The sequence below is a fragment of the Hypomesus transpacificus genome, chromosome 20 (assembly GCF_021917145.1).
Source record: "Hypomesus transpacificus isolate Combined female chromosome 20, fHypTra1, whole genome shotgun sequence".
NCBI classification, from domain to species: Eukaryota; Metazoa; Chordata; class Actinopteri; order Osmeriformes; family Osmeridae; genus Hypomesus; species Hypomesus transpacificus.
In genome coordinates, this window is record NC_061079.1 from 1,234,715 (window position 1) to 1,259,453 (window position 24,739).

Sequence of the window (24,739 nt, forward strand, 5' to 3'; positions counted from 1 at the left end):
ATTAAAATCAGTGCATTAAATCTCAATTAAAGTTATGTAATACCATTTTAGCAATTAACACTGTTTTGCATCTATTCTTTGACCTTTAGATTATAATGGATGTTAATATGTTTATCTTTGATCTTGGCATTACTTGTGTTATTTTTGTGTTATAGGACGACCTATCTGCAGTGTCTCATACCAACTGTTTTAGAGAAAAGAGTAAACTAGAATATTTTTTTTTATGGAAACGTTATTTCTTTATAGTTTCCCTTTCTTGTCCTGTCTGCATGAGAGCAGCATTTAAGATCACTAGGGGGAAAGGAGGTAACATGAAACGAGTATTTCCCAGAGTTTTTAGAAAGGTAGGTTAGAGGTGGTAAACTCCTACAGTGCCTGCCATCGGAGTAATGTGAACAATGAGAATGTTTGAAACCATGTGGTGTTGAAGCCTGCAGCTAGCATTAACCACTAACCTACCTTTTGAAACCTGATCTCATGAGTGATATATATTTGATTGAAGAGGCCAAAGATGCTTACAGCCTTAAGGAATAAAAGAACATCTCTGATTACGGTGTGAAAATAAACGGAGATACGGCCAAGAAAGATTTAATCAATGTCGATTGTGTCTGTTGCAATGAAGGGCCCTTGAGCATGGTTCAGTAGTAGACAACAGCATGTCAACTAGACCCTGATTCAAGAGAACACACAATTACACAGTGCCAATTCACACACTCTGAACATCTCAAGTTAGCCCAGAAAATACACAATTAATACCTATACATGTATTTTTTTTAAAGACAGTTGGGTCTTTAAGCCTGAGACCACTAAACAAGACAATTATATTATTTCATTATAGATCTTAGTATACATATTTTGAGTGAAAAGTCGAACCTTTTAAAAAATTTCTGAAGATCTTAGTGCTTGGTATGTCCGCCTTTTGCTTCAATGGCACTGTGCTCTTGTGTTGGCATGGACTCCACAAATTTGGACAGATCCTGATAATCCCAGCGTGATTTGACAATTTTCCAAGGAGCTTCTTGTGATGTTACAGAATGCTTGCCTTTCTCAGCCTTCAATTCCCCCAATAAATGCCCAAAGTGCTCTTGGACCCTTACTGTAGACTTATAATTTTTGTAATTATTATTAATTTCACATATTTTTTTACTTTTGGTAAGACCCCAGCTATTCTGGCCTTTCCAGAATGATGTAAGACTTTTGGACGATCGTCAAGGCAGTTTCCTGTCCATTTGTCAGAGGTGAAGCTGATCAAGAATCGAGGCGGGTAACAGCACTGAACAACCGCCAGTCTAGCATGGTCTTCGTGTGACAAGGGGATGGCGAAAGGATGAAAGAGAAAAGAGAAAATCTCACTGGCCGTGTGGTAAAAGTAAACATCCCTTTCATGCCTTTTCAAAGGTGACACAATCTCTGATGTTTACAACGCTAATTGTTTCCCCTCCCTGACTCTGTTGGATCCTGAATCAAAATTGTCTGGTTCAGAAGTCAAATGTAATGTGTGCAACACTTGGGTCTTCTTCACAGAAGAGTTTTCCATGGGTGGACATTGTGCTTTGAGTAAGGGAAATCAGATTATTATTATTTTTTTGACACATTGACAATAGGTAGGCTACATCATTTTGAGAACTTTAAATAAACATGTCAATGTTTTGATGACAAAAATAAATTAGTATCATTCCACACAGACATTTAAATGCAGTCATTAGAGTGGTTTATCAGATTTTCAAGACATATCACTCAATTCCCTAAAACCTAATGGTAAACAGCTGTCATTTCACTTAATCTATGAAAGTCACATGTTTTGTATCCTCCAGACAGGCCAGCACCAAATTACAACAAAGCAATAGTTTAAATCTAATTTGTGGATCTGGAACAGCTCAGTAGATTATAGAACACCTTATTTTTTATGGTCAGATGGCTCTCTCTGCTGGTAATGTCTGAAGTTGCACCGGAGAATTTGTGGTATTGTTTATTTCCTGAAATGCAGACAGTATTATGCCATATGTACAGCAAACCTTTATCAGCCATTATTCACATGATTTTTCGTTCGCTATAGTGTTCTGTGCGTGCTTATGTCAAACTAGTGAGTCGACTCGAAAGAGTCACTATTTTGGATGAACAATCTGAAGGCGCTCGAGTCACGACTGCGCAGCTGCAGGACTGCCTCATGTATGTGTTTAGGTTCCCATGGTTACACGACTCACAAGTACACACTAATAAAGGTAAGTACCTTTAGCTCTACAATTTCTAGCACAATGGTGATTGTTTTGTATTGTTTCAAGTGACACTCGTTTACTCGATTAATAGAGCTTTCGGAATGGATGTCATTTCAAACGCATGTCATTGTGCAACGTGTGAAAGTTGTTAAGAAAACAAGCTATGACTAACCTTAGAATGTAGCTAGCACTAGATAGGTTACCTTATGTGGTTTAGGCTAGCGAGACTAGTTTGCGCTTGCAATTAGCTAGAATCCGTGCTATGTTCAGCTAGTCAGAGTATTCCTTGCACACATTCATTCATATGTCGGTGGTGTCGTGGCTTTAGAACATTAAATTTAAGTTTAATTAAATCGGCCTCTGTTATTTGACCAAATACGTTTGACGAATAACACTCGAATATTCAGTTGGCAACTATAGGCTGAGCGGGCCTTAATTATTTTGAACTGTCAAACGAGTACAGTAGCCACGTTCTTCCCATTTACAGCAGGTAATTTACCTCTTTTAATGCAGAGAACCAGCAGCAAGTCACCAACACGGCATCCCAATCACCCTCGACACAAACACAAGCTTTCATTTCTTCCCCGTCACCTGAAAAATAAGACAAATATGGACCACATTCAAGAACACGAGCAGGGAAAGACCCATGAAAGGTTAAAGGAGAATCATAGGCGGGTCGTTTCACCTGTACAAAATGTCAGCCTCAATATTTGGGACTCTAACGAGTCTGACACGGAAAGCTTGGCCGAGGAAAGGGCGTATCAACAAGCTCTCCTCAGGCGGATTGACGGCCACGTCGAGGTGGTGACACAACCCAAAGATGATGCCGACCAAGCCGTTTTAAAACCGATGGAAAAACAAGACGAGGATTATAAAGAACAGGGGGAGGAATGTTTGGATGTGTATGATAGTCTGGAAGTATCCACATACAGACCAGACCAGAGGAATTATAGTCCGGTCTCCAGCATTCAATTCCCTGATAACCATCAGATGGATGACACCGAAGTGACGAGGTAAATTCACTCAGTTGAGCAGTAGAAAAGCCTGTGTTCTTGCACTGAAGTTGGCATACACAATAATAGACGTGCCACAATTATTATTGTTGTCCCCGTGTGGGAGAAAAAAAAAGTTTTGAATGTTTAAAATAAGTATTTTCTTGATGTACTTGATGAGTACTTGATGAGTGATCTACTATACTCTACTGTTATCCTCTCTGCTCTGAAGGTTTCTCGGTTCTCAACTACCCACTCCTCCCATGTCGTCTCCTTTCACTGTGTATGTGAAAAAGAAAAAAAGTTTTGAAAGGTTGAAAAAATATTTTCGAATATCAATACATTATTGAGGACTCTACTGTACTGTAGCTAGAGCATGTATTCTGTTCTAGGGTTCTCTGTTCTCCTCTCCCCTTTCATCCTCTCTCCTTTCACTTCACCTGTCCTGTGGGGAAACCTTCACATGAAATACACTGCACTGTGTGTGTGGAAAAAATAACTTCATATCATAAAAAACACAATTTGATTTCCTTTTTTGAAAGGAACTTTTTTTCGAAACTTTGCTGTCGTAATATTTATTGGTAAGTCATTGACATTTCTTCTCGGGATCAATAAAGTTTTATTTTTCTATCTGTCTGGCAGTAAGAGATCAAGGTTACACCAAATTTAGCCAGTAGATGGCAGCAAGGTCATAAATTTTTTTCACCTGCAGCTTCTTGACGGTCAGTTTGAGGACATAACCTAACCCTTATCGAGCTGACAATTACACTAATGTGAATGCAATTAATTTGTCTAATTAGAAACGTGTGTTTCAACATATTCAACAGTTTTTGCCACATTTGACTCTTTTCAAACTGTTGTATCTAAAACAAAGTCACATCTTAGCATGTCTTCTTTATGTTAATTTCCACAAAATCGAAACAATTTAATACAATTATGCTATTATAAAGTAATTTAACATCAAATGAATGTTCCTCATTGAAATGTCACAATTATCCTGGTTAATTAAGTTCAGGCCTATGTACAGTACAACGTGGAGTCCTTCAACAATCAAACATTCTCCTGGCAAACTGCACATGAAAGAAAACAGATTAATAACTTCCATTCATCTGTCAACAATAGAGCCATGGCGGTCTTTGGATAAAATGAAGTCGTCAGCTCTGCCTATTCACTGTAGAAAAGAGGATGGGTAATTTGGGGACTTTCAGAGTAACTGCTCTAATTTAAGGGAAATTAGATTTACGTTTTGTTTGGGCCTATCACAATAAGCGGTCACTCCTACGTCTATTAGCGTAGCATCATCACTAATGCAACAGAAACCTCTTGTCTCTCGAGAGGCAGATATAGGAATCTGAAGAGTGGAGGATCCCATATCTGTTTTTGCTCTCTCTCGTACTCAGTGTCATTTCCTAACCAGCCCAGCCCTGATATTAATTCTCCCCCTCTCCCCCCCCCCTCCAAAAGAGACTGGGCATTCTCCCCTTGTTGCAGCCTGTGCAGATAGATGTGTTGTGAGAGAGGACCCACTTCACACCTACATTGTTTCAGAGAAAATGACCATGATGTGTCCTTACAAAGGGTCCATTTCAGAGAGTGTGGTGAAAACAGTTTCCCCCCCCCAGCATCTCATTTTATAGACCCCTTACTATTGACAGATACTCAAAGCTGGTTGTGTCCTTTCCACAACAGTGGGCATTTCACAATTCACACTCATGGATACCCCTCATTCAAGCAGAAGATTCCCATTTAAGCAGTTCTATTCATCATTCTATTAAACATTTCTCTCTGCCCTCCGCCAATGTTACCAACACTCTGGTAAATAATTACCACGTTTTGAGTATTGAATATATTCTATAAACAGTTTGCAACTTCCCTGTTCTGTTTTGGACGCATTTCCTTGAAGGCGACTCCTTGGTCTTTTGTTAGCGGCGGCCTGTATCTGGGCTGTGGCATAATGGCTCGCTGTGTTTCCCCAGTCGTGGGCCCCGTGCACCCTGGCAGCTGTGTAACTAATGCATTTTCCCGCTCGTTCTCTGTTGCGTCATTACAGAGCCATCCCTTACCCTTTCGCCCTCATCGAGTGAAGTGCCCTACACCTAGTAGGCATCAGGACACAAGCAGGACTCTCGGCTCGTTCTCCAGGCTGCACAACAAAGGAACCATGGGCTAATTATTATAATGAGATCTTTTCATCACTGTCAGAAGGCGCACATTAGACAGCAATTTCAGGCCATTTTATAAGCCGAAAATTGCCATTTGTGAACCATAGCTAGGGAGCAGTACTTTGCCACCCCCTCATTAGCAAATGAGGAAGTGAAAATACGAAGATTATCCATAAATGCAGGCTCATGAAGAGTGGCGTCTTATTCAATTTGCGAGATCGTTTTGTTGTGTCCAAATAAGGTTTAGGCTCTAATTGTTTGAGGGCATCAATTTCAGTCAGGTGTAACACCTTGTTCTTTTGACCTCCGAGTATGCCGCATACTGTTTTTCTGAAAGTAAGGCCCTGGAAATGCATTATGACCGTGGCAAAATAACAACCATATAGTTATTCCCTTTGACATTATTCATTTAAAGTCATAACTATCACTTCCCATATGTTTTCATTTCCCATTGCCCTGCTTGTTGACCTGAGCATCACATAGCGGAGCACAGTATTGACATTAACAATGTGCCTCATCTCCTTTTGTAAATCTCGTTTTCTCCCAGAGACAGGTATTCAGATCTGCGCTACGACCCCAACTGGAGAACAAACCTGAGGGAGGCTCCGAAGTTCCACAACGTCCGTCTTCCGCAAAACATGGAGGAGAGGTCGGAAGAGAGCCACAGTGAGGGAGAGGGTCGTTCTACCAGAGGAGGCTATAGCTACGCTATCGTCAGAAACCCTGTTCTATCAGAGAACGCGACTCCAGATATGATGGGCAACCGTTTAGCGACTCAACACCACTTCGAATCTTACCACCTGCATCCACAAGAGATGAAGGCTACCAGAGAGAATCCACTGCTATTACCCCACCACCTTCATGTAGCATCTAACCACAGTGTCACAGCCGGACCAAGGGATTCCACACACTTACCAACCAATACCCCCTCAGAAGGAGAAGGTAGCAGAACTCGACACAGGAATGACCAAGTCAAACAGGTTGGGATGAACTCGACACACCCCGACCACAACCCGTGCAGCTCTCCTGAGCCGGAGCGGGACAGCGAGATGCGTGACAGACACGGTCAAGAGTTTCAGACGCGCTCTGAGCTCCAACGGGAGGCACAGGCTGGTGGAGCAGCCAGGGAGAAAGAGGTCAAGTATTCTCTCAGACCAAAAGGTCCACAGCAAGTGTCAAAGAGAAAGACAGACAAACCCAAGGACGACATTATCGAACGGAACAGAACCACTCTGGGAATCCAAGCAGCCAAGCGAGGGGGTTCTTATTTGAAGGCCCATTCACAGAAGGGAGAGGAATCTGACACCTCGACTCAGGTACGTGATTTTAGCAGTCGTTGTTGATAGGCATCTGTCTTCTACAGATTTTATTGGTGTCCACTTCCCACAAGTTCCTGGTTTGACTTCATCTTTCTGTTCATTCAATGCCTCCTAGTTTAACTTTTACTAGTACTTCCTTTTCCTCTTCCATTCGGCATTTCTGCAGTGCACAAAGTAACCACTAGGGACTGCACAAGCATAGTAAAAACTAAAAACCATCATCTGTATCAATTGTTGTGTAGAGTTTAACTCCTTCAATTGGTTAATGTTTTGCAACAACATGCACAAGGTCTGAAAACTGGTCTATTTCAGGTCTTTACAACTGAGAGATTTGTTTGGCTTGTGAACAACTAGAATGATACGTATGTCTTTTTAAGACAGACATAGATGTGGCCATAGCATTGTTATCTAGCCTGGCTGCCAGCCCAACTTCTCCCCGCCCACAAAAAAATGTGGTTGGGAAGTTGGGTCTGGAGGGTCTCGTATTGGGGACAACTACAGAAAATCGGGACGGACCAATGAAATTGCCAGGGCAGGCTTTTATACGATGATGGACAGATGATCAACAGTAACGTAATCAACAACGTCACGAAAAAGCGCTTGGGTTGAATTCAGAATCAGAATCAGATTTATTCGCCATGAAAGTTTGCACTGACAAGGAATTTGCTTTGGCTGGAAGGTGCATACAGTAAACATATAGGAATCTTAAATTTAAATATGTGGTCTATACTAAGGATACATAAAATAGCAATACTAAGTGGAATACAATTAAAATAAAATATACAATAAGTAAAACATAAGTTGAATTCGTTTTCAACAAACAACATATTACGTTGCTCTGATTGGTTGTAGGTCTATCCAATTGAGCGAGGAGGCACTTGTTTTACGAGTTCGGTTGAAACATGACCCGTAGTCACAGCCCAACGGAGAGTTTTCAGACTCATATTCTGACTAGAATTATGAGTATGACAACATCAGGCTAATTGTTATCACAAAAGAGGGAAAAATATTAGAATATGGGGGAAAAATATACAAAAAATACATTAAATGTATATGACCTTTATACCGATACCTTTATACCAGTATACTTTATAAAGGTCCATTTAGATCTGTAGTTCTTTTTTATAATGTATGCTATAAACATTAGCACTACTAGGCCACATGAATTCGCTACACAGGACATCACACTTGTGCTCCAGTGTTATAGGCTACTGTTAAGCTTAGGATGGCCCCAGGATTAGAAGCACACAAGCACAGTAGTGATTAAGTGCTTCTATAAGACAACAAGATTTTGATATTAAAAGATCGTTAAAGATAAAATGATTCAGTATATGATGCTGTTCCACAGGTTTTTACTTCATTAATTAGATTCCTGGAAAATCCATTCTGAGCCATCACTATTGTTCCCCATGTTATTGACTCAATATTTACCAGCTTCCTCGCCTACTGTGTGTGTGAGATCATGCATTGTGTCACGGATGTTACTTTGCTCTACTGACAATGATTAGGAAAAACATGCTCTTGTAGGTCACTTTGGATAACCATCTGTAAATGACAAACGTTTAAAAACATGTTTAAACGTTTTCACTGTGGCCCACCACTCTTTGTAAATAGCCTAGTCATTGTAATCATTTCAAATATGTAGCCATACAGATGTCCATGTTATCCGCCAGTGACAGCAAGATGACGTGCTTCCTCAAACCTTAACATGAACACAGACTCCTCCGTTGGCGAACTGGACACGTCTCTTTCCTTTTGACTTTGTCTGCGACATCCAGTGAACATGGACCCAGTCTGGAAAATTAATTTGTCAGAGCAGCAATCTCGATTTCAATTGGCTGTTCCCTCTCTACCAAGTGAAAGGCAGCCCTGTGTGTCTATGTAGTGCCTATTATGAGTTGATCTGTACAACAGTAGCTATTAAGGACATCAGAGAAGACGGGTTACCAATAGCCTCTTAGATAGCCCTGCACCTGGCGCAGGGATATAATTGGCCTAGGTAGCCTGTTTCCCCCCTCTCCATGTCTCTGGGGCATATGTCTGTTTGGTAGCTTTAATATCCCAAACCTTTTCCCCCCCCTGCCCATCTGAGCCCAGGCCTCACCACAATGTCTCAGCCCGATATCACCCACATTTGCATAGTGAAGGGCTGTTAGTATTGTGGGATATTAAGCCCTATTCCTCCTTCAGTGCCGTCTGTTGTCTCAGTGTCTCCTGAATTAGCTTATTAGTTTCCCATCGCCACGTCTTCTTCACAACACGCGCAGCTTAAAAAGGGGTGATGTGCATGCGGCCCTGTTGTAGGATGTTTATTTGCAAATGGGGTGACATTTGTGTGTAATGCTTCAACACATAGACGGACAGAAAGCATTCTACTAGACTGGATTATTTTTCTTCATTTTGTGTTTTAGTTTTAGTTTCTCTTTTTTAACTTGTTTTCTTTCTAAGTGTTGGATACCAAACCCTGCATTTTTAGTCCACTGTTTTAGTACAGAGATTGAGATTGTTTGAGATCGATCCAAACTTATAATACTTAAAGTAAATCGGATGTTTAAATGTTCAGCGTTTCTTTCAAATTGAGATTAGAATTTATTAAAATAGTCTCTCAAACATTCGTTCTTGTGCAGCTATATTAGTTCCTTGTGTAACCCTCTGTCTAGAGAGGGATTGGTGCAATCAGAGGAGAGCTGCCCCACAGATCTGAAACAAACACAGTTTCCTGATCAGGTTTCATGTCCGCATGTTGCCGTTTGAGACTGCCTTCATTTGCCTTCTTCTTTGTCCACAATGTCCTTTTAAAAGAGAGCAGTTCCCACAACAAAATCACATCCGTTTCCCCATCATTATCCCGGCCCGGCTAAACACAGCTCGCTCTGCCTCTCTCTCTCTAAAGAGGCTCCCATTTGCTCTTTGACGGGAGTGGAGTTCTGAAACCAACTTGCTATAATTAGCCGCATTATTAAATGTACACAATCTCCTAATGCGGCAACTTTTGAGCCCCCGCGAGCGCAGAGTGGCGGCAGCCGCGGTGTTCGGCAACAGGGCCTCCTTTGAAAAAGACAGAAGTAGCGGAGCAATCTTCTGCCATTGCACTCAGCCAGAGCCTCTGCTCATCTCTCAGACCCTCACTTCAAAGCCAGGGAACATAATGTACAATCTCTTAATAGCTTTAGACCAAAGCTCCATGGAGGCTCTCTGGCACTGTATACCCTACCTCAGTGTAAACACCTAATCAGGATTGCCTGGGCTGGCCACAATAGCAACCAAATGCAATTCAAGATCCACGGACCCTTTGAAGTCATCATTGCGAAAAGCTGATGTTTCCCGGTCCTGGTTGGGGGGTGATATGGCTTTGCCGCGATTGCTCTGACTTTGTTGTGGCATCGTCTAGCCGAGAGGCAATTATGGGCCCCAATTTCGCAGAATAGATATTACACAGCTTATGATGCTCAAAATGCTTGATCATTTGCTCCAATTGATTGGGATTTTTATAATGGGTGACAAAAGCCAAAGGCAGGGGGCACTGGCATAGGTTGTAGCTGGGTCTTGCCCTGGAGGGAAGGGTGGAGTGTTTGTGTGTGGGTGGGTGTGTGTGTGTGCTGTCCGTAGTGAAGTCACTGACACCTGTTGCTCAGACACACACACACACACACACAGCTGTTCCACCAACGCCAAGTTTGGGGGTGTGCGAGGACCCCTGAACACTGTCTCACCCTGAGAATAGCTGGTTATCAGCCAGCCTCTGGAGGAAGCTCAAAATATCATCCAATTATGTTTTAATTGCTTAGATGATTGCACATTTTCAACCTAAAACCCTCTAAGAAGACAAGGGAAAAACTGACAGGAAAACTCAGAGAGAGAACAACATATAAGACACTTTGGAAGGAGCAGTTTGAGGTGCAGACCAAAGGCTGAAGACAATAATGCAGCCAGATAGAAATAAAATACAAAGTTCAAATCCACCGTGCTCATGGTCAGCCAGCTGGGAAGCACAGCGTCGGCATGTGACTTCATGTTCATCCTAGACTGCAGCCAACCACAACCTAGTGCCAACGCTAAGATCCCCATGTTGATGTGAGCACGGCCTTTTCTCTGATGCGTGATTATATAAAACTGTGTTTTTATCATATTGAGATGCCAATAAATCTTCTGACAGTTTGCCATAGTCACAAAACCATGTAACGTGTAATTTCCAACTACTATTCCACATTTTTTACATGAGTCATTCTTTTCATTACACAATTTGACATTTTGTGTCAAGCATTTTGAAAACTACATTGCAGGCACGCCGCTTGAGGTCAAAACAGCATTTCATGCAGTCTCTGTGAAATTTTCAATTTCCTTTTCAACATAACAATTCTTTGCTTTTAGGTACCATTGTGTGCGAGCCTCTCCTTGAGCTGGATAGGACAGTGAGGCTGGGCACTATCTGCTTCTTCCGTACCTGGCCTTTCAGCAGATAGATGGAACAGCAGGGCTGAGCGCTTATTGATGGATATATTACAACTCGATTCACCCTCTCTCCGTGACCTTCCCCTATTCATGCTAGCAGAATTAGCAGCATTCAACAAGTAACTCCTCACGCCGTCGATGGCATCGATCCCCTGAGATTGTCCCTGGCGCCAAGGGGGTTTTGGCCAAAGTTAACAAAATGATTTTCATTATGGCATTAGGGGAAGATATTTTCGCGACGGCTACGGGTGCATTAGGAAACATTGAATGGAGGAATTGATGTAACGTGAGGGCGATTGGGGAGGTTAAAGTGCAGAGTGGACTGACTAATGGGAGTAGTACTCGAATAGTTTGACACGACAGACACTGGGAAACGGAGGTGACATATTTTCGCTGATAATTCCGCCGGTTTGGTTGTTTCATGGGGTATATATACAGTTAACATTCTAAACAGAAATTAACAATGTAGAAGGACCGTTTTGATTCTGAAGTACTGCACCCGGTTAAATAATTAGGCCTATTTAATTGGAATTAGGTATATTTTATAAACAACATAATTGAACATATATTCACCCCCTATTTTCTCCCTTCAACACCTACTGACCACCACTACTACCACTAACCACTACTTCAATACCTACTGATGTGAATGTATGGGAATGAGAATCTTCCCATTAACTGATTTTAAGATTGTCCTCTCAGGAATACTCATTCCTCTCATTTTCAGGTCCGTTTTCCCCTCTTCGTCTCTCTGCCTTTTGTCTCTCACCTCCAGTCTCCTCTGTCCCAGTGTGTAAAGGTGACGGATTCATCAGATGAGATTACCACTGCTGGGAGCCTGGAGGGGGGTCTGGAGGACAGTCCGGACCCAGAACTGAGGTGGCTGCTGCAGGCACGACAACTGAGGGTAGGGCCCCTCCACTCCGGCTCTCTTTATTGATCTCATTCAACCCTCCCCCGTCCTTTGTGTTCGTTTGGGTGTGTGGTGTGTTTGTTTGTGTGTGTGTGTGTACCATGTGGAATGTGTGCGTGTACCACGTGTGATGTGTGTGTTTGTTTTGCTGCCGTAACTGCCAGCGAGGGCTTCCCATTCAAGATGAAAACGTCTACACAGCGGGCGCACCATCATCTGGGATATTTCATTTTCCCCCCCGGCGACGGACACGACACAAATATCCGATAGAGTTGTCGAGACACAATGGGTGCCGGCGGAGACGCCTTGAAAAGAAAGCAGGGCGAGCGGGGAAAAGGAGGGAGAATAGAGAAGCATCATTATTTGGAGCACTTGAGCGGTGGCCATAACGCTGACAGGCAGAGGAGTGTATATGTTTTCCCATTAGAATGAGGGGAAAGCTGCTGTTTGCTAAATCAGAGGCATTAGGTGCTGAGGCACAGGTCCTGGAGCCGGGTGGGGTAATTTGGACAGGCCATGCAGAGAGAAGCTCGGCTTGACAGCCCTGCTCCCTCCTCCCCCCCCCCCCCCCCCCTCCCCAGCCATGACAACAGCCATACGGCAGCACTTACGTCTGTCTTCATTGGGTTGGACTCTTATCATCCCGGGGTTCCTGCCATGTCAAAGTATGAACAGATGATGCCTCTCGTCAAAGGATGATTCGAAATGCATTTGTTTAAGTGTCCTTTTGAGAAAGTCTCTCATTCACTTGAAACGCATGGTACGGTGATCTGTTTCAGGAGCTTGTGTCATATCAATTTTGGTTCATAAGACTTTTCTGTAGACTGGTCTCATGCCCATACAACAACAACAAAATGATAATATTTTCATTAATATTGGTTTTAAGATGGTCCATGTCCAAAGCAGAACTGTTTTTGTAATCCTGTACCGGGTCCTGTAACCAGGTGAAAATGTTTTTTTTATTTTTTATGTATGCGTCTGTCCAATTAGTTGAAGGAACATAAATGCTAACCTCAAGCCTTAAGACAAGCAAACAAACCCTTAATGTACTCGTCTGCTAGTGGTCTACAAAGACTCATAAAGAAGAAGGATTACTAAACTGAAAGATCAATAGAATACCTCAGAAAAAAAACAAAAATAAAATACTTTTCTAAACTAACCGTGTCTTCATCGACTCGTTCTTTGTTCTCATCTCCCTGAAATGAGTTTCCTTTGAAAGGTGAATTTGTGAATTTCTCAGCCATGCAAAATAAGTTGTCAGGTTAGCAATTGACTCAAAAGCCAGTGACATCAAAGAGGGGAATCTAAACCGTGTATTTTCAGTCTACCACTTGAGATATGTTTTTCTTTGTGAGTCGCTGTTGTTGATGAGATCCCGATGAAGTAGTGACTGTCCTTACATCCAAAACAGTATTTCATGAGGCATGTACAAATCATCCAGGAGGGTAGGGTGAAACTCGGAGGGTTACCGTCGCACACAGTATATCCTTGGGCCATCAAAAACAAACCTAACTAGAGAAAGGTTATAGGATTAATAGTTGCACAAGACACATTTTCGTTTTCGTCACAAATTGCAAATTGTTTAAAAAGGAATTGGATATTATCCGTTAACCCTCGTTGGTTTGTCTTGCGCCATGTCAAGAGTTATTTTGTGAGTTGATGTGTCCCTGCAGATGCAGAATCTTGTGTTACTGACATCATCCCACCTCCACCCCCGCCACAGGTGACCCAGAAGAAAGCCCAATGGAGAGGAAACCTCCCGGAGAAGAGTCCCCCAGCCAGGCCCCTGCCCCAGCCTCCCCCCCAGCCTCACCTCCAGTCTCACCCCTGGCCCCACCTCCAGCCTCCCCCCCAGCCTCACCTCCAGTCTCACCCCTGGCCCCACCTCCAGCCTCCCCCCCAGCCTCACCTCCAGTCTCACCCCTGGCCCCACCTCCATCCTCACCCCCGGTCTCACCCCCACTTCCCACACCCCTCCCATCCATCCCCACAAACCCTCAGTGACACAGACTCCACTTTCTCCAGCAGCTCACCCTCACACGCTGGACTCCAGATGCACCCTGCACCCTCGGTCCACCTCCACATCAACCTGCACTCCTCCTCTGACATCCTCCCCCTCCTCCACCAGAGCAGACAGGGCCTCACCTCAACCTCCCCTGGACGCCCTCACATGCTCTCTCACCCCTCCAGCTTGCCCCTGACAAGACACCTCCATGCCCCTCTCCCGGTCCCCTACCACGGGGTGACGCTGGCTGCCAGCCCTGGGCCCCTCTCCCCTCCAGCCCTGGTGCCCCCGCCCAGGCTGGGCGTCCCAGCTAGGCCCAGTCCCTCCGAGGTGGGGATGGCTGCTGAGCCGAGCGTCTGGAGCCAGGAGGGTTCTCCAGCAGGATGGCCAGGGGACGGCAGCACAAGGTCAGCCCGGCCTGGCCCCTCTCCACCCTCACTCCTCTGGTGTTCACTCCTCTGGTGTTCACTCCTCTGGTGTTCACTCCTCTGGTGTTCACTCCTCTGGTGTTCATGCTGCGTGACTGCACTTGAATCTTGTGTATCTCTTGTGTAATAATTATTACCGCTGATCTTAGGCAAACATCAGTATTCTTAGTAGCAAGACTTCAACCTTATTCATTACTGTTGCCTACAAAATAGAGTAATTATGATTAATCTAAAATGTAATTGGTTAAAATGACTTTGTTGCTCTGTTTCAATGTTCCAGGTTCACCAGTCCAAGGTGGCATTTGTCCCGTCCTGATAACCAGAACCAGATTGTTCATGTGGAAAGCAGTGCCTTGCATCCTGCAGAGAGTCACAACTACAGACCTGCTGTGTACAAACAGCAGCCAGACCCCAGGGCAGGGCTGCCCCCTATAGGCCATCTGATGACAGGACATCCTACAGTAGCACAGGGGAATGGCACCCAGAAGATAAACATTCAGAGGAGCTGTTCAGATGGATACCTGGCACAGATGGAGAAACACATGCAACTAAAAGAGAGGCTCACTTACAAGGTTTGTGCGTGTGTGTGTGTGTGTGTACCTGTAGTTGTGTATTCCTTGTATATTCCTTTTCAGTTTTTATAAACATCCGAAATGCAAAAACAAGATAGGGCCACGCTCTCCAATTTTGCTACTTGGATAATTGCCCGTCCATTTCCCCTTATCCTAAAAGTCTATAAGAGGGGCACATGTTACGCAAATAAAACGTCCTTTGATGTCAGACGTAATCTCTTTACATGCACCCAGACAGACAGGCTGTGAAAGGGGCCTACTTGGTGGTTAAGACACAAACCATCAGGTTAATTGTCTAACTCCGGTAAGATGCACTTAATTGCAATGAGTTGCCAATGTCAGACAAGGCCCAGAAAGCCATGTTGAGATGTGTTAGAGGATAAGGTGATTAAGGGAGAAGAGAAAAAAAGGCATTTTCCACGGTGCAGGCACTGCTTAAGATGCCAATTTGCATGTAATGATTTGGCCTCTTTTGTCGATCTCCGGCTTGATCTCAGCAGGTGCATCTCAGAGAATACTCTGAGAGAGACTCCACCATTCTCTCCCCACAAAGCTGCTAGCTAAGAAACTGTCAATGAAACCCATAGATGTATCTACTAACTTTATTTAGGGTGCATTTCATATGTCCGAAAAATCGGATCGTCAGGCATTGAAATAGAGAGAGAGAGAGATGTGTAGGATCGGTTGTGAGAATCGAGTTGTTTCCTAAACGCGGGTGTGTTTAAACGAGGATGTGTAGTCCACCCAACAGTTACCCAGCATGCACGTCTTCCCGATGCGTATTCTCACATCAGCTAACAACATGTTCCACCTGTCTGCCCAAACTCATCATGTTAGCCGACATGTCTGACCAGATTAGTGAGGCTGAGATTTGTAAACCAGCCCAGCGCTCAGTGGGGGGGGTCCGGGGCATGAAAGCAGAGGAGTGACTGACCAGGGGTGGGGGTCTGGAGGAACAAACCTCCCTCAGAAAGCCCCCCTGACGTGTCCATGACCAATGGCTAATTCTGAAGTGACCTGAGCCTTTTAAAAGCAGCCAGTCCGATCTGGAATGATTAGCCCCCTTTTGTCTGAGGGCAGCTTGTGGATTGCTGGCTGAGTGGCTGGCTGAGTGGCCCCTCAGATGTACATCAGGGATTAGTGCTTTGGCCCTACTTCCCCCCCGCCGACTGGGAGGGGCCTCTGGGAGGGCGGGGCCAGGCCCGGGGCCTCTGGGAGGGCGGGGCCAGGCCCGGGGCCTCTGGGAGGGCGGGGCCAGGCCCGGGGCCTCTGGGAAGCTCCTCTCTGGAAGGCTCCTCTCCGGGATGCAACACAAACACGTTCTCTGTGAAAACTACATTTAGTCATTTAGCAGATGCTCTTATCCAGAGCGACTTACAGTAAGTACAGGGACATTACCCCCGAAGCAAGTAGGGTGAAGTGCCTTGCCCAAGGACACAACGTCATTTGGCACGGCGGGGAATCGATCCGGTAACCTTCTGATTACTAGCCCGACTCCCTCACCGCTCAGCCATCTGACTCCCTAGACTAACGCATGAAACCTGGAGGTGGACAACACATCTGAATGAGAATGTTAATGTGTGTTTTCTTTCGAGAGTCGAATGCGTCAGACGCAAGCTGTGCGGTTTGTGTGGTCGTCTTGTAATTTGTGACCTTGTTATTGGTGACCTTGTGACAATTGTGTTATTCTAGACGTATTTAGGATGTGTGTGTGTGTGTGTGTGTTAGGCCTACACACTGAGAGACTACCAGCGCCTGAAGCAGGACTTGAAGCTGGGGGGCCTTGGGCCTGTTTACACAGCCGATGACGTCACAGTAAGCACCCGCCGCCCAATCAGCACTCACCCAGCCTCTGATGAAAGACCAGGACCAGTTTGTATTGGGAGAACGTGGTGTTACGTTGTGATTGCTTTGCTGTTGTATACATTGTTCCAGGACTAGTTTTCGAAAGCACTAAACTGTGATTACAAGCCTCACTCCCAATTGCAGAGTCCAACCAATCACATGGAAGCTCTTCAAGTCTCTTTGTGCTTCCATTAACCCCCCCCCCCCCCCCCCCCCCCCCCTCCACACATACAAACTCTCTCCCTCTCTCTCGTTAAAGCCCAGTATCATTCCAAACAGATTAAATTGGATTTACAAAGCAAATGAGAGCTGCCCTGGGAAGTTGAGAGGTATTTGGTGACGATGTATCTTTTGTTAATCCTCCTGTGTATGGTGTGAGCATGTATGGGCAATTTGCTCCAAGATTGAGGCCTGTCCGCACCTAGGGTCGTCCCTATTTGTCAGTGATATGTGTAAATGTTGATAGGGCCACTAAATGGTCTGTTGTGTTTGTTTCTGTCGGGGCTACTGTGAAGAGGCTGTCGCAAGGGATGTGTAGAGAGATACGCTCTTCTGGGAGAAATTGCTCAGTTAATTAAACCCTTTCTTTGTAATCTCCCCCTCCCTCCCTCTCTGTCTCTCTCTTTCACCACCGGCAGGTTGAGAAAATGAGACGACAGAAGCTGTATTCTAATGTGATCCGCGAGCAGAATAAGAAGATAAGTAGGATGCCGACCCTGCCAGCCAGGAAGCCAGTGGGACAAGACCAGAAGGACCAGGTTCCCAGGAAGAAGGTGAGAGACACTGACAGAGAGAGAGAGGGAGAGAGACACTGACATGGGGGAGAGAGGTAGAGACATAGAGGGAGAGAGACACCGACATAGAGAGAGACATAGAGGGAGGGAGAGATACACTGACATGGGAGGGAGAGGGAGGGAGAGACACTGACAGAGGGAGAGAGACACTGACAGAGGGAGAGAGACACTGACTGAGGGAGAGAGAGAGGGAGAGACACTAACAGAGAGGGAGGGAGACTTTGTACGTGTGTGTGAGAGAGGGAGAGAGAGAGAGAGTGTGAGGGACAGAGTGTGTTTGAGGACAATAGTCGATAAAAGAGGGTGTTGGCAAAAGAACGACTTAACCCAATGTGAAGCACGTGTGTGAGCCGGTTGTGAGGGTGAGCAGGAGGAGATTGGGATCATTCCCATAAGAAAGTGCTGTACCTCAGAACACATCCATCCCTCTCTGTTCTCTGGCCAGACCTATTATACTGTGTGATTGCTTTCCTCCAAAACAATTCCAGATCGGTCCTACAAAGTGCTGGATAATACTATAGATACCTCTCATTTAAACACAAGTCTAAGACATTTGATGTCAAAATGGATTGAAAGTGGGAATTGCCAAGGTTGTTAGGATACCATTGGCATTTATAATTTTTGGAAAAGTTTTTGATTCCCTTTGAATTCAATTTCAAAATCAAAGTCCCTAAATAGACTGATGAAGAACATGGCACCCTCGTCCACTAAGCTGGACTCATAAAAGCACTCAGGCTACTTGAGCTCACAGTTTCTACCCCACAAACCCTTCGCCTTTTCTTTTCAATCTCATCCTCCGCTTCGTTGTTTCAAACCACAGTCCACAGTCCAACACCTTAACGTCCAAATTCTCGCCTCAGGCTCTGGAGTACGCCAAGAGCATTCCCCGGCCAGTCCCTCCCTCCAAGCCCCTGTCCGTGCCCAGGGAGGGGGCCAGGGGCCAGGGGGTCTCCTCTGACCGGAGGCCCTACCTGGAGGGTGTCGACTTCTCCCAGCTGGACCTCCTGAGGAAACGCCACGAGGAAGAGAAGGCGGCCGTGGCCCACTTCAAGGTGCTGCACGCCGTGTGACGCGCCCGCCTCTGAAGCTGCCCAGCTTGCTGGTCTCCTACCCTGATCCCTGCTCACCTGGGTGTTCTCGGGTCCCCTACCCTGATCGCTGCTCACCTGGCTGTTCTCGGGTCCCCTACCCTGATCGCTGCTCACCTGGCTGTTCTCGGGTCCCCTACCCTGATCGCTGCTCACCTGGCTGTTCTGGGGTTTCGGTAGGAGAGGGTACATACCCTCAATGCCTCTGAGGGTACATACCCTACCCAGGCACCGCATCGCACCCCGCGGCCTGACTCTACAGACAGTAGATCCATCCATAGATTTATATGTTTGGGATTCGTTCAAATTGTTTTCTCCGTTTGATTGCTGTTGTCTGGGGTGGGATTCAAAGACCGCGGGCGGATAGTGCAAACAAGCATCCACCTGGCAGTCCGGACAAACCAGCGCAAACGCTCCGTCTTTCAAAGGATGTAGAAGGCCCAGGTTGTGTGTTGTGCTCTGGGACTATTTATTAGCACTTGTGTCAACTTCTCCACGTGTGTGTGTTCTTGCACAGCTTGTCTGCTGCTGTTGACACAATGATTTATCTTGCCCTATGCAAGCGTTTGTTCAACAAATTAACTTGTTAAGCACTGGTTGCTTCTTTATTCGTGATGTTTATGGTACTCACCACAGGGTAAACATGTCTCTCCGAGTAGTTTGGACTTGCACTTGATTAATATATGAAATGTATGAAATGTGCACAAATGATTTGTACAGTGAGTCAATGAGCATTATTCAAATATATCATGCTCCAATCTTGACAAGGATAATCCTTGTCTTGTTACCTAAATCATCTGTTGTAGTTTGACTGTGGAGTCAAATACACTGTGTAAACTGAGCGAGGGCTGGTTTGATCGAGACGTATATCATTTACCTTCATAACCAGCTGTGTGTTAACGTGTCACTTTTTTTGGGGCTCATGTGCACTGTAGGTGAGGCAACATACTATGAGGTAGAACAGAATCATCACTAGAGAGATCTTGTTTAAAAGCAGCCAAATGATAGGAGACAACTCAGAAGTATAGTATAATATTTTTTCCATTTAATGTTAATTGAAATATGCCTGTGTTTGACACAACTTCATTAAACCAGAAGCGGATGTTCCACATGTACAGTTGTTTTGTCTTCTAATGTTTGTAATGAGTCTGTAATTTACATGTTGGTATGTTATCCACAATTTCAATTTGTCCCCTCTCACCCTCTTGTGCACCTGGTAGCGCTGTTAATCGAGAATAATGTGTTCTTTGTCTTGAGCCTGATTGTTTCCCGCCAGTATCCCCCTATCGCTACGGAGACACCAATGGGTCAAATAAAAATTACACTTTGAAGCCCTGCAGATTTGGTCATCCCTCACTTGTCTGTAGTCTAAAGTGATAATTTGCCCCATAAACAATCTCAAGCACCCCATTTCTTTAACAGAACCCTTAGATCATTATCAAAGAGCTATTTAGTTCTATCTAATATTTTAATTAGATTATAGTCTCTATTTAAACCATCATGGCATATTTGATGCCCTGTGTTTATAATGAAACAGCTTCAGTTGCGTGGGATGGTAATGAATACCAGATCTTTTGATTGAACGAGGAATTATGCTTGTTCTGACCAATCTCTTTGCATCTACGACCTCCTCTATTGCCATAGAAATCCAGTTAATTGAAGGAGTCTCTCACTGCCGCACATAAAGGAGGCTAAATTAGCATCCCTTTCTACAGATTGGGAAGCTGGGTCCGACACGGACGCTTTGATGTGAGCAGCTCTTTAAGTAGGGCGCAGGCCCCTGAAAATGAGCTGACGAGTCCGCTATTAGACCCAAATGCAGATGCGTCCATGTGTTGCAAAACGCTTAATCTTTTAATTGATCACCTTCTGCTCAGCTTCTCTGTGCTTTTTATTCCATTTTGCCTACTTAATCAGAATCACGGTTTTTGACATGAATTGCATGAATTGCTTTTCAAAGAGGGAGGGATGAACCGGGAAAGATGCACATCCAGTTTTTGTCAGAGTGGCTGAAAAGGTGATCGCCTGGTAATGTAGACCTAGCCTTCCCCAATGAATGGACCAACCTGGCAAACGTTCACAGACAGAGGTTTGATAAAAGCTTGCCTGACAAGGTGAGTTGTATGTTCACTAATATGGTAACCCCTAAATTCAATATCCCCAGAGATGATGATGACCTAACATTTCCTAGGGCAGCGATGCTGAAAAAGGCATATTTTCCGCTTGGAAGCAAGATGGATAGATGCTTGGTTGAAGAGTTTATTAGTTATTTTGTAGACGTTAACGGGCCTTTTTCTGCGGGAGCTGCTGTCCAGTAATGTTGAATTACGCTGAACAGAACAGGCCGGGTTTCTTAAATCAGCACGTGCCTCGTTACTGGTGCTCTCCGTGGTAGGCTATGACGGATCAATCCGCAGCTATATGGTCACGGCTGCCCATGGATTTGTAATAAAAAAAAAAAATTAAGGTAGACAAAATCCTCCAAAATACACTAAATCATAGCTCATAAAATCCTAAAATGATTTTTTCCCCCCAGACAGAATAAACAGTCATTCACTCACTGTAGCCTAATGTTGTAGTTTGAAATATGAACCATTAGTTTGCATTTCAATGGAACCCCCTGATCGATTTTCCTGAAAATGGTTTGAGGAGCTTATAGTGGTAAATTTGTAAACCGAGGCCAACGTTTGGATTAAGTCGGTGTAGCCAAGTGTGCTTGTTAAATCAGTTACAAGGACCTAAACACGAGGCCTAATTAAATTAAATCTACAAAATATTCAGACCTAGAATTTTTTTATTTTTTATTAATTAGCTTATTGATAAAGTTAATGTTTGTGGCCTATTGTCTACTGCTTCCTGTCACTTCCGGCGAGGGGGTGTTGCACCACAACATGAATGTGTTAAAAGGTTAGTCCACAAACAAACTGTCTTTCAGCATAAACTGGGCTTTTTCGGTACGCTCTTCTTTTTACATAAAGTTATTGTTATTATTACTACCGTATTCCGGGAAAGGTGGCCAATGACACAATAGCTTCGTTGGCTACACTTAAGAGTATAGGCAGGCTAAACCGAAATTATACTCCTTGTGCTAAATTATAACTCGGTGTGCTGTATTGAACACCGTGGAAGTAATTAGGCTAAGCGCAAGATCTGAATTTCATTAGTTACTGATTTAAAATCTTGATTCAAACCTCTGTATTTTATTTGTCATGCGTTGCCGTTTATTTAAAAATAACCTTCGCCTGACGAACGTTGACAAACGTTGTCATGGTGTCACTTCCTATGTCTAGCCTAAATCCTCTTTTCTTCCTGTTAGGAGGGTACTCAGCGGGGACGAGCCACCACAGCATGGACAACTTGTAACTCTCACCCTCCGAGAGAAATCTCCATCACACGCTGCGCGAGGGTACTGACTCAAGCAGGTGGGTCATGATCATAAAAGACCGTTTAATCTGCCCTCAGTGTATTCCGGGTAGCCGTGGACAACTTCATTTTACGACTGTGAGGCTCTTTGAAGGATGAGGTTGGCTACAGGCTTCTACACAGGCCTGCACATTTTATAATAATAATAATAACGACAGTAATATAACATAATAATGATAATTAGGCCTATATTGTAGAGTATTCCATCCTTTGCCGTATATGACAAAATAAACGTTTTACTTACACACACAAAAAAAAACACACACACACGCTCTCTCTCTCTCTCTGAAATATAGCCAAAGAGGGTATAGGCCTACATAGCTTATCCTACATCCAAAATTGTAGACTATTTCCTTTCAATTTTAAGATGGATCATTGGGTTACTGTTTGTCTTTCGGCAGATTTAACATTTTAAAACTGATCAAACAGTATTTAAAATGACTAGTTAAAAAGTAGCTCAAACAATAAAATGAAAATAACTCAGTATGGGGTGTCATAAGTTTTAATAATAAAAAGTATTGAATTACAAATGGAAAACAGGCCGAGGCCTATGAAGATATAGGTAGACTACATGTAGGCCCAACATATTTCGATTTTTTCAACGAAAGTGCAAAACAACGGGGTAGGATGATTAATTAAATTATAAGAGCTGATTGAGTTTATGAAATTACTTGTGCAGTTTATGATTAACATATTTTCATAAGAATTGGTATTCAAAACACCCACAAACCACAGTATGATGAATAGATTAAGATATATTTTAGCCAATAAAACAGCAATAATAATAATAATAGGGAGAATACAAATAATAAGCTAATTGTAAGAACTCTTTTATTCTATTGCAGTCTCTCATTTTTTTTAAAATATGAACCTGGTGGATATGGTAGGCTAGCCTATATAACAGGAAAGCATTGAAATTAGTTCGTTGAATAAGCACACGGTTGAATAAATATTTGCAATATTGTAATTGTTCTGTTAAAAAGGCAATGTGTAGGATATATTTATATAATTACATATCATATTGTAAAGACAAAATATTTACATTTCAAACAATTGCTTTTTTGCATTAGGCCTATAGTAAATGTTCTGGTGAACAGATGTCGTCTTCGATATCAACATCGTCCTCGTTTTCTTCGATCATGTATGAGTCCGCGTCGATCCCCGTTTTGCTAATGTCCTCAGTGCTTTTTTCGTTGATCTCACTCTCGCTTGAGTTTTCCACCGATCTATCTAAGTCATTTGAATTTTTCTGGTCATCCTGCGTTTTCCTTAGCTGTTTCTTATGCTTCATCCGTCTGTTTTGAAACCATGTTTTCACCTGCGCGGAAAATGTTGAATATTTCATAAACTGATTTCCAAACAAGGCGGCCAATGTATTGAAATGTTGAACCGTCGTCATCATCATCAACGCTCATCAAGACCCCTCCGTCTAATGGACACAAATGGTTCCATAATGGTGACAAAATGGTGCCATAAGCTAATTCCTCTTACCTGAGTTTCTGACAGGCTTAGCGCTGTTGCCAACTCCACTCGCTCGGGTGTAGAAAGATACCGTTGAATTTCAAATCTCTTCTCCAGGCCAGATAATTGGGAATCAGAAAAGACAGTTCTTGCCTTTCTGCGTCTGCAATGCTTTCCCGGTAAATCCGGATGGTGCTGAAATAACGCCGGCATTTGCATTCCTTAAAAAAAGATTTCAAAATTATTAGACGACATAATCAAGATCAAACAGGTTGCTTATTTTTTGTTGTTGATTTTGCTCCTGAATAAAAGTACACAGGGGCATAGTACATTTTTTTCTTTCATTAAAGTTATTTTAACACGGTTAAGTAGGCCCATAAGTGACGACTTGTCCACAGTGTTCTTTAGTAAAATAGCCTACAGAACGTAGTTTACGCATGTGTTTTAAATAGAATAACAGGTTCAACGTGTTGTTTATATGTTGCTTTCTGGTTAGTCCTTATTTATGCCCATTTCAGCGTAGCCTAGTTTTCTGGTAAACTATAAACATGTTCAAAACGATGAGCAATACAATTATTGTTTTTTTTGTGCTTGCTCTCTAGATAATACTAACCTAAAACATCACTAAATAATCTACACCGATATTACACGTTCAACAGACCTATTAATGCATGCCCAGTAGTCGTAGCTTACCAGATGTAAAGAAGTATTGGTGATGCTCTGGCTTGTGGAGAGGATGGTGCGGGTGAGGCGCCAGTATCGGTGTGGGCATCAGTGGGTATCCATATTCTAGGAGAGGCATCCGGGACGCAAGGGAGGTGGAAAACGGCGAGTGAAATACATCTCTTAGGGGTTTCGGTTTGTGTAATAAGATATCTTCGATGAAAAACGACGTTGACCTCTGGACGGGCACCTGAGGCACCGGAGACGTATAGTTCAGATTCATATTATTTTAACCAACTTGGGTCCGTAAAATGTTGGTGATGTTGCGCGAACGTGTTCTCCGGTCTCAAGCGCTTGATAGTAGTCTGCGTGTCAGCTAGTATACTGCCAGGTAGATTACTCTACT

The 24,739-nt window shown here is 43.7% G+C and overlaps 2 protein-coding genes across 2 annotated transcripts; one reads left to right on the top strand and one right to left on the bottom strand.

Annotated features, from left to right (window-relative positions):
* Positions 1-2,181: 2,181 nt before the first annotated feature.
* jhy (junctional cadherin complex regulator) lies at positions 2,182-20,064 on the top strand. Its single transcript, XM_047042877.1, has 9 exons — positions 2,182-2,222; positions 2,730-3,229; positions 5,918-6,686; positions 11,932-12,048; positions 13,778-14,466; positions 14,768-15,059; positions 16,788-16,874; positions 17,543-17,677; positions 18,559-20,064. Exons 2-9 carry the CDS (start codon positions 2,826-2,828, stop codon positions 18,766-18,768), a joined length of 2,703 nt encoding a protein of 900 aa, XP_046898833.1. The 5' UTR covers positions 2,182-2,222; positions 2,730-2,825; the 3' UTR covers positions 18,769-20,064.
* A 3,090-nt stretch (positions 20,065-23,154) lies between these two features.
* On the bottom strand, positions 23,155-24,739 carry bsx (brain-specific homeobox). Its single transcript, XM_047043358.1, has 3 exons — positions 24,364-24,739; positions 23,701-23,891; positions 23,155-23,527 (listed from the first exon to the last, which is right to left on the bottom strand). Exons 1-3 carry the CDS (start codon positions 24,614-24,616, stop codon positions 23,282-23,284), a joined length of 690 nt encoding a protein of 229 aa, XP_046899314.1. The 5' UTR covers positions 24,617-24,739; the 3' UTR covers positions 23,155-23,281.

Excerpts from the sequence above, each read along its gene's own strand:
- jhy (XM_047042877.1), top strand. The coding sequence starts at position 2,826 with ATGGACCACATTCAAGAACACGAGCAGGGAAAGACCCATGAAAGGTTA. Across the intron at positions 3,230-5,917 it reads GATGACACCGAAGTGACGAG|AGACAGGTATTCAGATCTGC; the intron begins GTAAATTCACTC and ends GTTTTCTCCCAG. Across the intron at positions 16,875-17,542 it reads ACACAGCCGATGACGTCACA|GTTGAGAAAATGAGACGACA; the intron begins GTAAGCACCCGC and ends CACCACCGGCAG.
- bsx (XM_047043358.1), bottom strand. The coding sequence starts at position 24,616 with ATGAATCTGAACTATACGTCTCCGGTGCCTCAGGTGCCCGTCCAGAGG. Across the intron at positions 23,892-24,363 it reads CCAATACTTCTTTACATCTG|GAATGCAAATGCCGGCGTTA; the intron begins GTAAGCTACGAC and ends TCTTTTTTTAAG. Across the intron at positions 23,528-23,700 it reads TAAGCCTGTCAGAAACTCAG|GTGAAAACATGGTTTCAAAA; the intron begins GTAAGAGGAATT and ends TTTTCCGCGCAG.